The 15,246-nt window shown below is 36.1% G+C and overlaps 1 protein-coding gene across 1 annotated transcript; it reads right to left on the reverse strand.

The window, feature by feature from the left end:
- Window positions 1–600: 600 nt before the first annotated feature.
- Window positions 601–14,954, reverse strand: pgap3 (post-GPI attachment to proteins phospholipase 3). The gene is made up of 8 exons (XM_055176076.2): window positions 14,517–14,954; window positions 12,215–12,312; window positions 11,963–12,115; window positions 11,736–11,798; window positions 11,396–11,457; window positions 11,179–11,315; window positions 9,328–9,532; window positions 601–6,578 (listed from the first exon to the last, which is right to left on the reverse strand). The coding sequence occupies exons 1-8, from the start codon at window positions 14,695–14,697 to the stop codon at window positions 6,515–6,517; spliced, it is 963 nt and encodes a 320-aa protein (XP_055032051.1). The 5' UTR covers window positions 14,698–14,954; the 3' UTR covers window positions 601–6,514.
- Between the last annotated feature and the right edge of the window lie 292 nt (window positions 14,955–15,246).

Here is a 15,246-nt window from a genome sequence, read left to right on the forward strand (position 1 = left end):
CATCTACATACAAGACCCTATCTGGATAAACCTACAAGTGAGTAAACCTTACTCTACAGTAGTTCATCATGTGCCCGTATGTTTACTGTACTTAACAGTATATTTATTTGGGTGTGTGCTTGTTAGACAATGCCAACTGTTGATTTTTAGATTATAATGAGTGTAATCCTTTATATATTTAACTATTCAGTGTTAAGATCATGGAAGCAGTATCATGCACAACTTTTTATGTATAATTCATGAATTATTATGTGATCTGTCAAAAGCTAATAAATTTGTACACAAAATTTATTTTTTATTTACAAATAATTCTCACAATAAGTGATGCTGACATATTTTATCTTGCAAAATCTGAACAATTAACCTTTGACAAGTTTAACTTACTTTGACACTTGCATGTGCTTAAAAGCATTTAAATGTTTTTTTTTTAATGTTGGGCTGGTTGATATGGCAGATGTCTTGACCTATCAGTCTGGGTGGGATGCAGCATTAAGCAAAATGTTTTTGTATTTACTGGTATAGAAATAATGCAGCCATGATTATAAATCAACTTTCAATCAATTTTAAGAGTCCAGTAATATGAAGCAGACGTAAAAAAAATTAATAGAGAACAATTTTATTAATTTTCATTAAGGTTTCTTTATACATGACTGTGTACAACTTGGAGAGAAAGGTGCAGCTTAACACCATTAAAAGAAAGAGAGCTATAGAGAGAGAGAGAGAAAGAGAGAGAGAGACAGAAAGGGAAAGTAAGGGAGATGTACAGAGCAAGTCAATGTTTGTCAGCTTTGAATCGGCTCCAGTCAAAGTGACCAAAGGAAAAGAGATTAGTAGGACCTTTGGGAGATTAACAATTACCCAGCAACCACATCTGGTGTTTTTCCTAAAGTACATTACATACAGACAATAGTGTTAGTAAAAAAATACTAATGAATGTCTTACAGAAAACAACCAATGACCTGTACAACCATACAGCAAGTCCCTCGCAAATGTCCCTTTATTTCAAAACCCTGAAAAAAAGGTCAAGTTTACATTCAGCATGCATGTTATTTTACAGTATAGTCAATCAAATGGAGATTTTAATTAAAAGAAACAAAATGCTAAGCTTGAACAACACTTAAACATGATGTGTGTCAGCAGATTTGCAAAAAGTGATTTGGTGCCACTAATGGCTCAGACTCTTTAACAAAAGGTGACAGTTTCAAGGGAAGGTTTAAAAAATATTACTTTTGGTATCACTTTGGTATATTAAATATTACTTTGCTTAAACTTGGTTCTCATTTGTAACACTTGGGGTTAAAAACAATTTAAGCTATAACAGCATCTGTTGATTGTCAATTAGCCTACATTTACATAAATCATTTTGACTCGTCCATGATCACTTTTACAGACAAAAGCCTAGTTAAAAGCTCATTCCCCATCAACTTCATAACCCAATATTTATTATAATATATCTCTCATATATAGTTTCTCTAATATGCATCTTATGACAATTTGATAAACATACCTATAGCACTATGAATATATAAGTCTGATTGAAAAATAGCAATTATTTTCAATGTAATACGTATATTTTCATATTTCTATTTCTTCCTTTTGTCTGTTTGGTCTTTACTATGTGAACCAGCCTGTGAAACACCAGCTACAATCATTTCTTGTCATGTTTTCTACATAAACTCATCTAATGTAAAGATAACCTTGATATAATCTTTAATAACCACCAAGTACACTCACCTAAAGGATTATTAGGAACACCTGTTCAATTTCTCATTAATGCAATAATCTAATCAACCAATCACATGGCAGTTGCTTCATTTAGGGGTGTGCTCCTGGTCAAGACAATCTCCTGAACTCCAAACTGAATGTCAGGATGGGAAAGAAATGTGATTTAAGCAATTTTGAGCGTGGCATGGTTGTTGGTGCCAGACGGGCCAGTTTGAGTATTATCTGCTCAGTTACTGGGATTTTCACGCACAACCATTTCTAGGGTTTACAAAGAATGGTGTGAAAAAGGACAAAACATCCAGTATGCTGCAGTCCTGTGAGAGAAAATGCCTTGTTGATGCTAGAGGTCAGTGGAGAATGGGCCGACTGATTCAAGCTGATAGAAGAGCAACTTTGACTGAAATAATCACTCGTTACAACCGAGGTATGCAGCAAAGCATTTGTGAAGCCACAACACGCACAACCTTGAGGCGAATGGACTACAACAGCAGAAGACCCCTCCGGAGACCACTCATCTCCAATACAAATAGGAAAAAGAGTCAGAATTTGGCATAAACAGAATGAGAACATGGATCCATCATGCCTTGTTACCACTGTGCAGGCTGCTGGTGGTGTTGTAATGGTGTGCGGGATGTTTTCTTGACACACTTTAGGCCCCTTAGTGCCAGTTGGGCATCGTTTAAATGCCACGGCCTACCTGAGCATTGTTTCTGACCATGTCCATCCCTTTATGACCACCATGTACCCATCCTCTGATGGCTTCTTCCAGCAGGATAATGCACCATGTCACAAAGCTCAAATCATTTCAAATTGGTTTCTTGAACATGACAATAAGTTCACTGTACTAAAATGGCCCCCACAGTCACCAGATCTCAACCCAATAGAGCATCTTTGGGATGTGGTGGAACGAGAGCTTCGTGACCTGGATGTGCATCCCACAAATCTCCATCAACTCAAGATGCTATCCTATCAATATGGGCCAACATTTCTAAAGAATGCTTTCAGCACCTTGTTGAATCAATGCCATGTAGAATTAAGGCAGTTCTGAAGGCGAAAGGGGGTCAAACACAGTATTTGTATGGTGTTCCTAACAATCCTTTAGGTGGGTGTATGTGAAAGACTGAAATCAATGTGAAATGAAACTTTGGTGCTCTTTATCTCAAAATTAGATCGTAAGACTTTAGTCTGGATTTCACAGACAAGGTCACATACGTATTTATTGTAAAGCTGCTTTGCAACAATGCAAAACTGTAAAAAGTGCTATAGAAATAAACTCTAATTATATATTGCTTGACAATTTCCACTTATAGTGGGTTTTTGTCAATGCATCTTTATTGTGTTTTATAAACTGTGTAGGCTATGTGGTAACTGACTGTATGAAATTGGTGACAGGGCTTAACTGTATTTAAACAAGAAGATTCTTGCAAATTAACAGGATAAAGTGTAATGGTAGTTAGTGGCACTCTCTATACTGTATGATTGGAGTGTAAAGACGGATGAGATGTATTGTTGAGTGTCAACGGCCCCGCCATCACTTTAGCAGACACCCTTGATGTCCCCTTCCCCCCTCTACCGCTTTTAGCTTTTAAATGTCTATATTTACCCTCCAGGCCTATCATGCTTGCACTCCTCTTCTGAAACACACACACACACAGTGCACAAGTGACAGTTTGAAACAAAGACACAACAGGCAGCCAAACGTTATAGTTTCGGCTCCATTGGCAATAACTGTAGAATCCACAAAGGTGCGTATTCGTTTAAAAATGATGCAAGAAGGCAGAGAAAGAGTTTGGCACTGGTGAATGAGAGTACAAAAGATGAAAGTAGCTGTATTTCTCATTAATCTGAACCGTTCACACATATTCACATACACAAACATTGATAAGAAATAAAACAAATAAGGCATGAAGAGACAGAACACAAGAAGCTGGTAAGGAAAAATCTCTGTAAGCTGTCCGGTTGATACAGCTATAAATGTGCATAAAGGTGATGATGAATTACACACACACACACACACACACACACGCACACGCACACACACGCACACGCACACTTTTTTAAGTCCTTCTTTATCCCTTTTCCATTACCTTCTGTGGGAAAACTAATTCTGATCTATGTAATCTTTTCATTGCAAAGGCATTCTTGGTGAAAATAAAGTCAAATAATCTCAACATCTAAATTAAAAGATCAACAAAATAAAGCACAAAGTGATTGTACTGTATATACATAAAACGCGTCCGTAAATAAACCGGAAAAAGCAGCTTCCAGTAAAAGATGCCAAAGCTAAAGTCTTCATGCCGTGTATACACATTACTGTAGTCAATACGGTTTAAAGGGATAGTTCACCCAAAAATGAAAATTCTGTCATCATTCACCCACCGTCATGCCGTTAAAAACCTGTATACATTTCTTTGTTCTGATTAACGCGAAGGAAGCCCCACAGTATTATTCATTCTTACTATAGATGTCAATGGTGCTTCTGATTGGTTACAAACATTCCTCAAAATATCTTCATTTGTGTTCATCAGAACAAAGACATTTATACAGGTTTATAACAACATGAGGGTGAGCAAATAATGACAAATGTCTCACCTCTGGGTGAACAATCCCCCCAAACAGGCCTTTTATATTCACATGGCTACAACTAACCCTGTGGTGATCCTTCCAACCCTTCCATACTTTTTTTGACTTTTAAAGTATACAGTGAACAGGGTTTGTAAAAGTCTAAAAATAGTCCATGGTTTCCTGCTTCATTACAAATATCTCCGTGTTCAGCAGAACAAGGAAATCTATACAGGTTTGTAACAACATGAGGGTGAGTCAATGATGTCAGAAGGGACAAGACAAAAACCATGAATGAATGTTAAAAATTGTTGATTTGTCAATTGATTTAATGTCAATATCATGTTTGCACTCTCCATTTATTTAAAAATATTTACATTTCAACAAACCATCATTATGGTGATCAGTGTTTGCTTTAGTTGGGCCATGACTCTTGACTTTTATTCAATTAATTATTTTTCAGCACTTGTGTACGTGTTGAAGTAAGAATGCATGTATGCTCGATGAAGAAAAATATTGTTCAAGCGTTGTTAATGTGTGGTTGGTTGCATTTCGAGCTAAAATTATATTGTATTAAATTATTTTAAGTGCATTATTTGAAGAATATGAAAGCTGAAAAATGTCAAAGCAGAAAAAATGCTGACAAACTTAGACATCAAAAACCTCAACAATGGTTACAATCATCAAACTAATTCAGAAAAAAACAATCACTTGCAATGCATGCTGGGAATCATGGATGAGATTAGTACTATGTTGATACCCAGCATGCACTGCAGCTTGAAGTTTACTTCTGTTGATTGTCACCATTGTTGAGTTCCATACACTGATTCATAATGTCATAGTTCATGTAGCTTTTTTGAGAGTTTTTTCATAATTCATAAAAATATAACAGCCGTAACACTGCCACCATCCAACATTTTAGTATCACACAATATTTACACTTCATTAACACAACAAATTCTTGTTTAGGTAAACCCATAATGATTAAATTGACCGGGTCACATTAGCTCTTAGTTTTCTTTGCAACAACAGATGTATAACATGGCCCAACTAAAGCAAACACTGATCACCATAATGGTAGTCTGTTCAAATTTCTATATTTTTCAACAATAATGGAGAATGCAAAGTGATATTGATTCAACTCAATTAACATTGACAAATCAACAGTTTTTTAGCATTGATCCAATGGTTGCTTGCTCTATGGAAGTTAGCAAGATCATTATGAGTAAATCATTTGAATCTATCAAAGACGTAAATATAGTTTCTTTCTTCTGTTGAATATTTAATAAAATACTATGGAAGTCAATGGGTACCGTCATCTGTGTGCTTACTATCATTTATCAAAATATCTTCTTTTGTGTTCAACAGAATAAAGAAACTCATACAGGTTTAGAACAACATGAGGGTGAGTAAATGATGACCAAATTTTCATTGTTTGCTGAACTATCCATTTAAATGAATTTAAAGTCTCTCCCTCAAATTTCTGGTAAGCCTGGTGTGCACTATTACAACAACACATAATCTTCAAATCCTTTACAGGTCAAAACCGAGAACATGAAGAATCCTACGTCCCACAATTTGGAAACACATCAACTCAGCAGCGCTCTCTGCTGTTTATTCAAACTATTGCACCATAATGAAATCACCGTCACGCGTCTCAGAAACAGAGCGCATTGCTCAATCATAACCCCTCCTGAGTATCGATGTTCAGCACACTTAAGGTGAACACATGTTTAAAAACTAAAACTAAGTCTAGCTCTACCTCCGAATATATTCACACTTCATTCAGGCCCTTTAAATCTTGCACTCCAAACTTATATACTGTAAATGGGAGACATTAACAACTTCTGTGAAGGTGTTCATCAGCAAAGATGGCGTTAATTTGTGCACCCTTTAGAGAGTTTAGTAGTACCATGTAAAGAAATGCTAATTTACTCTATTATCGACTCAACCGAAGGCAAAGCTTAGTAGATGCAAACAACAATCACACAAACTACAGCACACAGTGGCAAATCTTCAGAATCAGACAACCTTTTCTGTACAATGCAAAATAAAAAAAATCCATGATGAAAAAACACTTTAAACACAACAAAAAAACAACTCAAAACTTCAGCACCGGGACACATGCGGGGAGTCGGCACGATTGAGACCCGGCTCAGTTCGACTCCCTCTTGCCCTGATGGGAGGGGTATCAGAGGAGGGGTTGGGGTTCTGAGACTCTCTCTTCCTAGTCCAGTTTCACTCCCGGCTTCTCTGTGTTTAGAAGATGAAGGCTGTCGTCTATGAGAAAACTATAAAGACACAAAAGTAGAGCAAACAGGGTTTACAAGCATTCACCAGAAAATTACATAACACCCTCAAAAGTTGAACAAATTAAGAATTTGGTTCCAAAACGCAAAACGCCTTTTTTAATAGTTACAGCCAAAATCAGTATTGTATCTGGTCAGTATTAAAAAGTAAATTCTTCATTTTACGCAAAATCCGATATCCCATGTGTCATCTTTTCTCCCTTTTTTTCTAAACACGCGACCAACGTCAGTCCTCCTTTTTTGCAGAATGCAATAAATCCGCTCAACAAATCATAGCGCACCATTCCACGCATTGTAAACTATAATGGCGGCGCTTTGAATTCACACAGAATCTGAGTTTTCCTTATCTACTTTGTACTTCGTGATCACCAAACAAACAACAAATAAATAATACTTTTGATGGCATTGATAAACCTGTGTTGGTTTTCTGTGGCGGACAAGAAACGTAAGCCATCAAAATCGAATAATTTACGTGAGAGGCACTCAGGCGAAGGAAAATGCCGGCTGTTGCTTGTCTTACACGATAGCATCAAGCTTCTGTCATGCTAACACATTGACCTCAGGGGATCTTATGAAAAACTTTATATTTTTTTACTCAAAGTCAACAAAAATCGAGCAGGACCAAAATATTTTACAGCTGATCGCGGTCAAAAAAGTTCAGTAGCGACGTCCCAATAATGACAGCAGCAATGACAGTGTTCTTAATATGACAATGTAAGTGTTTTGATTAATTCCATTAATGTTTATTTTTTTAATCAGTGTATACCACTAGTCAACTAAATGAATATAACATGGCAAAGATGAATGTACATTTATATATTGATTCAATAGATTTATAGCATTTTGAAAACAAAAAATTGTCATGGATTTATTGCATTTTGCGGAAAAAAATTATCAGTTTTTATAATAAATATTTTATAAAAAAATCTAATTATGGATTTGAATTGTTAATGTTTTATAACCTAAAGATGGTTTGTGAAAGTTTGTAACAGAAAATAGTGGTTTTCATCTTGTCACTTTCCTGGTATATAAAACACATTTTTACCGAAATTAGTCAAAATAGATTTATTGCGTTTTGGAACCAAATTCTTTAAATACATTTCTTTCTGTACGTACATTATACTTACTATTGTAATTACAATAACTACTGTAGAAATGTATCAGCCTTGATCCTAAACCTAAATCTAACCTTAAGGGGGTCATATATATGACGTTGCTAAAAAGAACGTTATTTTGTGTATTTGGTGTAATGCAATTGGTTTACGCATTTCCTCACATTAATTTCCACATACCTTTCATTGTTGTTGCTCCGTCTTTTTGAAACGCATCAAATTTTACAAAGCTCATTGTTCTGAAAAGCGCAGTGTGCTCTGATTGGCCAACTATCCAGTCCGGTGTAATTTGGTAAATCAAGCGTGTGACGGAAATGTTATCATATTTGGAATATGAGCTCCCAAAGCACAACATCTCCGAAAAAACACTCTCAAAAAAAAAAAGGAACAAAAGTTGTAACTGGGACAGTACCTTTAAAAAGGTCCTAATATGTACAATTTTGGCACCAATTTGCACCTTTTATTATGTACAAATATGCAACTTTTGGAAACAAAAATGTAAGTCTGAAAAGGTACTGCCCGAGTGATAACTTTTGTACCTTCTTGTACCTTTTTTTTTTTGAGAGTGCACAACATTGGCGGCTGTGGCAAAAATACTACAGCGAGAATTAAAGTAACGGTCTCTTTCTTTGCGTATACATTTGGGAGGTGTTATGCAAATCTTCCCACACAATGATGTAGATATGTGGGGGCATGTTTGAATGAGGTGTTTTAGGAATGCATGGATGCTTCTTCAATTTTAAAAAGACCATCTCTTTGGGTTTGAGACTGTAATCTTTGCGACTTTGCAGACCTTCTATATACACAAACAGCTTTGAACACTCCAAAAACACGGAAAATGTAAAATCGCATCATATGACCCCTTTAAGCCACATTTATATCATGTAAATACCTTTTAACACTCAGTAATTTGTTGGGTAAGTAACAAATGTTGGATAATTACACCTAAAGGTAACAGGGTTGACAAATTTCAAATTTGGTTGACATAAGCCTCAAGGTTGTGAAGATTTTTCCACAAATATTTGGTTATTCATGATAACAGGGTTAAAAAAAAATTATTACAATCTTCTCAATAGGATCTTTTTAAAAGAGCATTTTGTCAAGTGATTTATGGATTTGCTACTTATTTTAAAATGTGCATATTTCTCAATACACCAAAGAGAACAATGAATATGACTGAATATGCAAATGACTTTAGATGTGTCGAACGCCCCAGGCATGCACTTAAAAAAAAACGTGTCATCTCTCATTCTCTGCTTGGTCAGAAAACAATCTTGAAAACTCCACCATTTTAAAAATATAACAACATACAGGCAAAAGACGTGAAACAATGTCCTTCTTATAATCTTCTCTAATGAATAAACAGAGCAATAGATGCTGTGTATGTATAAAAAAATGCTATAAAATACTTAACTTAAATCAGATCCACTAAACAGAAACTACCATTTCTGTATGTGAAATGTGCATCAATCCAGACATATGCATGTTTTAAACAACCACTCAGTAGAGTTAAGTTACTACATTGTGTTGATAAATAGTTTAACATTGTATTTACTGCAGGACGGTTACGTGCTTAAGAATTACAAAACAGGCCCAACAAGCTAGGTGAGCACACGTACCTGTAGAAAAGAAAGTGGACGGGGACGGTGCTGAGATGCCACACAGCGTGAGCGTCTAAGACCCAAAAGAGTGGAGGGAAATCTAGCAGCTCAAGCAGGGCCAGACCGTGCAGTAAAAAGACCACCATACCGCCCTTCCACCAGTACGGCAAGATCCTCCGGTTCTGCCAACACCAGCACAGCCACCACAACAGGTTTATCATGCCTGAAGTGACAGAAAAGCACAACACGACCAGAGGGGAACACAGTGGAGAAGGTGGGTGGGTGAGAAGATCTAAGAAAACTCAACAGGTTGACATCTTTCACGCTAAACTACTAGTGCTGCTGGGTAGTATGAGGATATAGGGGTCAGTCACATATCTAATTTAAAGGATTACTCCACTTTCATAAAAAAATCCTGACAATTCACTCACCCCCACGCCATCAAAGATGCCCATGTCCCTCCTTAGTCGAAAAGAAACTAAGTCTTTTTTTTTAGGAAAACATTCCAGGATTTTTCTCCCTTTACTGTCACTTTAAAGGGCTCTAAACGATCCCAACCGAGGCATAAGGGTCTTGTGCAGCAAAACGATGGTCAATTTCGCAAAAAAAGTACTTTTAAACCACAACTTCTCGTCTTGAGCCGTGAGTCCACTAAAGTCCACCATATGGAGAAACATCCTGGAATGTTTTCCTCAAAAAACCCAATTTCTTTTCGACTGAACAAAGAAAGACTTAAAACATCCTAGATGACATGTGGGAGAGCAAATCATCAGAACTCTTTTATGAAAGTGGAGTAATCCCTTAAAACATATGTTCTTGTATTGGTTTAATCCATTTTTGACAAACAATGATAAGCATTAAATCAATGAACATCACACAACTAGGAAAGTTACAGCTAGTTGTGTTAGACAATAAATACTTCCTAAAAAAGATCCTACACACTACTGTATCCTGCAAAACACAATCAAGCGATGCTGTATCTAGCAGGTGTAAAATATTGAATTATAAGGACTCGGTTTGTAACTACCCAATATTTACACAACATTGGCTATGCTTACATACAATAAAACACTTAACACAAATCAAACAAATCCATTTTACACGTGAATCAAACCCAAACGAATGTACACAAGGTTTTAAAAAAAAACAGGTATTGCTCCAGTTAAATATGTTACACATGGAGACATATAAAGGGTTAAATATGCATGCATACAGCACTACAGGCATGACTTTTGCTGTATGAACAACAGTTACATATTGTATTTTCTACATCATATACCAGTGGCGGCCGGTGACTTTTTCGAGGGCGCTTGATGCGAAGTTCGTCACAACATGTATGTAGCCCATCATGTGTGTGTTTTTTTTTTCCTTCAAAATATGTGTTCAGCGCCTCGAGCGATCCTGTGTGCATCACGTGTCTCCCCAAAACAAGTGCCCGCTGCACATATGCGTCCAAAGGGTTTATGATAAAAGAGATGCTCGCGTTTGCCAGATACTCGCATAATTTCATGCGTAATCAGAGTTTACTGTTAAGTGAGTGTCTTGCGTGTATTTTGTGAACGTGAGCGTCTCTTTTATCATAAACGTTTTGACGCGTGTGCAGCAGGCACTCATTTTGACAAAACACGTGATGCACATGGTTCGCGTGACGCAACAAACACATATTTTGAAAACGCAAGCAACACACATGACACTCCGAACACTTATTTTGAATAAGAGCCCCTCGGATGAGCAGTCACGAGCCGCCACTGCCATATACTATCTTTAGAAGTGTGTAAAATTTTAATTTCAAAGTGGTTATGTTAACCAAATCAAAATCTTAAGCCTAGTCTGTGAAAATTATGCATCTAAACAAACATACACTCTTACCTATGGTGGCATTGGCTGCCATGTTGTATCCATAATCAAAACTGACAAAGGTCAGATAAGAGACATGAGAAGTGAAGGCCAGAATAAGCAGAACTCCCACCATACTGGAAATGGCAGGCCTCCGCAAACCCAACGTCCTACAACACAAATATAATCCTTAAATTAACTTCATCCACAGCTTGTACTCTTCAATAAAGAGACGTTTAAATGCACAAACCTGACACAGCACAAGTAGATGGAGTAGAGAATGACGGCTGATGCACAGAAGTAGTCCATCTTCTGTAAAATTAAGACAAAAATCCCTTTTAACACAAGTAGAAATTGAGTATAATGTAGTATTATAAATGATCAATTACTTAACTTGATTAACTTCATTCATCTTGATTTATTTACGAAGTTTATTGCGCTTAAAGGCCACAATGACAACTTACAGAATTCTGCTTCTCACATTAATTTATCTTTTTATGAGGGTTTTCATACACGGACAACAATAAAAAATGATCAGTAAAATCTGTGTAATTTGTCAGTTTTTATTTGATCATCTCTTGAAAAGTTACCTCTGTTAGATAAGTGTCTCTCGTGTGGAACACCGTAGACCAGAACCACGCATTCAGAGAGATCTGCGGTCAAAGATATAGTAGATGTCTGACATTTATACATACTGTAAATTTGCCGAGGTCAGGATTATGGATGGGAATCACAAAAATTAACAAGTTAGGTTCAGTCTTTTTTTTTTTTAAAGGACCCGGTCTTAAATAAATGTCCAATTCAGATGTAGTCTCACCAGTGAGAAGGCCGTGATGGTGTGGTACATGGGACTTTGACGTGGGACGGCACTGCGGTATCTCAGCAGCATCAACAGACAGGCCAGACCGTTGAGAAGAGATGCCAGCGCAGACGCAGGTTCTTCAAAACACAGGAAACGGGTAAAGGGCCACTAAACACAACCCAGAAAGAAACACCGTTGAGGATACAAGAAATCGTACTTATGTATTTGTTCAATAAAAGGTTTCAGTTCGGATAAGAAGATATTCACCTTCCCGTGAAATTGTGGTATACTGTAACCTTCTGCCTGGTACAGACCCACCGTAGTCCACATGCATTGATATTTGCAGTCATCACGACACGTCCAGCCTGAAAGATCAGAGGCAAAACAAATGCAATGAACATTATATTACAACCTTAACAAAGACAATTCAATTCAGTATAACAAAGCAGTGGGGAGCTCAAAGGCTTTCTATAATATATGGGTGATTCTCACGAAACCATTGAAACACAACTAATGATTTTAGCTTTAAAATGTGTAATATAGTAACATTAAAAAGCATCAGAATTAACACAATACTGTGTTCTACCTTGCACAATGTGTGATTTCAACATAAGAATTTATAATTGTAAATTTTATCTCATTTTCTGCTGAAATTCTCATTACCGCAATGTGTCCGGCTGTGTTTGAACATGCGTTATGTTGTAATTTAATCAAATTAACACCAAAATATTAAGAAAATAAATAAATGGATGTTTTGCTAGACAACTTTAGATGACAGAAAAAATATTTACTGAATATTCATGTATAATAATAATGAAGAAAAATTAGGAAAATGATGTGTCCATGCCTGATGTTCTCATCCTCCGCAACACTTTTTGAGAACAGTTTAAGCACACATACAGAATTTTAATAAAGTTTGATTTTGAGTGAACAAGCACATGGACCAGTTACTTCAAGATGGCTACCAGGTAAGATCATTTTTACAGTTAATTTGAAATATTGTCTTGTCAGAATGCTTACACGACATTTTGATTATCATTACCGCAACAGATGCTTATTAAATGTTAATTTAATTAATAGAAGCATAATACTTTGATTTTAAATGCATGTGCAGAATCTCCAAATTATGTTTTTTCAGGTTTGTCATGTCATTTTGAAAATATGTCAGTGTTGATGTTTTCTGACTGTTGCGGCAATGAGATTGTTTAGGACTAGTTTTTTTAATTATGTTACAAAAAGTGTTAAATGATAAGTAAAAGTTTTTAAATTAATGTTCCCATTTACTCCAGACTTTGTTTTTCAATGTCTGGTGGGAAAAAAAGTAAATTTAAGCAATTTTTACATTTTCATGCTTGACATTTTTAAAACCAAGTTTTCGTGAGAATCACCCATATGAACTATACAGTGTGTTTCTGTAGCTTAAATGGTAATGTATTGGGTTCAGTTTTTGTAGGTGAGGGGGGCACTTAATAATGTTGCTACAATTTCTCAAATGCATAAATGTATTAGTTAAGGGCTGTCAAAAGATGAATCGCATCCAAAATAAAAGTTTGTGTTTACATAACATATGTGTGTGTACTGTGTATAATTATTATTTATTGGGATGCACCGAAACCACTTTTTTGGAATACGAGTATGAGTACTTGCATTTCAATACTTGCCGATACCGAATACTTAATAAAAAGTCATATAATTTAACAAAAAAAAAAACAAGGGACTTGTTTTCCAGTTTGTTGTAAACTCTGCCTCTTTGGACAACACAAGAGGCATTAACCCCTTACACGCCGCTCAAACATAGACATTTCTCAGACAGTGGTATCGATCCCCAGTATCGGGGGACTTTTAACGAGTACTTTAGAAAATGTGGTATCGAGGCGGATACCATATACCAGTATCGGTGCATCCCTAATTATTTATATATAAAAACACACTCAATCATGTATATATTTAAGAAAATTTGTTATATTTATATATAAAATATTTATATGTATATATAATATAAATTATATAAATGTATATACAGTATTTAAAGGCAAATATTTCTTAAATATATACATGAATGTGTGTGAATTTATAAATACATAATATTTACACAGTACACACACATTATGTAAACAAACTTTTATTTTGGATGGGATTAATCGCGATTAATCTTTTGACAGCCCTAGTTTAAAGACATTAAACTCTATACTCTTGCATTTGTGTTATTTCATACGTTGTATAAATTTGTACAAACTTTTGTATAAACTAATCATAAAGTTTAAACAGTTTAAGGCAAGCCGATGTAGATGGTCAGCCAGGTACTGTACATTATACCATGGTATTATTTTTGTTAATAACTATACTTAACATACAGTGTATTCATACTAATTATTAATTATGCATATGTTCTTCTAATACTACTGAGCATTTACAAAATAATTATTTTTAAAATTAGTAATCTTGTATAATTCATTCAAAATTTCATTGCAAATTTTCTATTGACATTTTTTGTGACTGTTGTAAAACAACTCCAGTATATGGAGTTTAACGTGTTAGTAGTAGCTGTACAAATAGGTTAGTTTAGTACCTGTTAGTGCCATGTACGGAGGCTGGGCTGACTGGAAGCCTCGCAGCCGGGCCCCCGTGCAGTTCGTCCGGACGCAATGTTTGACGCAGTCGCGGTACACGGGCTCTTTATCCCCCTGAGAGGCGCGCGCCGGAGCGGACACGAGAAGCGCCGCGGCCGCGAGAAACACCAGGCGCGTCATGCTGCTGTCAGTCAGTCAAAGAGTCGCGATCATAAGGCACAACAAAACGACATCAGGGCATCAGAGGGAGTCTACTGACAGTCTCATTCACACAACATGCCACTGTTCGCCGTCACTGCGTCCTCTGTCTGTAAACAATAATGCGCCCCTTTATTGTAATGCTCCGTTTATGCGCTGTCTCTGCAACAAGTTTCTAAAAGCCACGAGCTAAATGTTACATTTCACTTCAAATCCGGAAGTGCAATGAAGTGCGCATGCGCATCTCGCACTAACGCACAAACATACACGTGCCAAAATATCTAGGCTACTTTCCATGTATTTTTTAATGTTGAAAAACAGTATACCTGCTGTAAAGTGTTCAGTTCGTATGACATTGCAAACATTTTTGTTATTAGGAATACTGTCATTAAAATAATACCAAAAGTTGCTTTTACCCCAAAATTTCAAAGATATAAACCTACTGGTTGGTCAAAATAAGCCTCATGCAGATCATGTGAAATCATTTGAAATGTTATGGAAGGAATAAAATTCCTTATAATATATATACCA

This window comes from Misgurnus anguillicaudatus, chromosome 4 (genome assembly GCF_027580225.2).
Source record: "Misgurnus anguillicaudatus chromosome 4, ASM2758022v2, whole genome shotgun sequence".
Classification (NCBI taxonomy): Eukaryota; Metazoa; Chordata; class Actinopteri; order Cypriniformes; family Cobitidae; genus Misgurnus; species Misgurnus anguillicaudatus.

Bases quoted from the DNA above. Each gene is read 5' to 3' on its own strand.
- pgap3 (XM_055176076.2), bottom strand. From the start codon at position 14,697: ATGACGCGCCTGGTGTTTCTCGCGGCCGCGGCGCTTCTCGTGTCCGCT. The intron at 12,313-14,516 runs GTACTAAACTAA...CTGATCTTTCAG, and splicing joins TCCGTACATGGCACTAACAG to GCTGGACGTGTCGTGATGAC. The intron at 6,579-9,327 runs GTACGTGTGCTC...GTGTCTTTATAG, and splicing joins GTCCACTTTCTTTTCTACAG to TTTTCTCATAGACGACAGCC.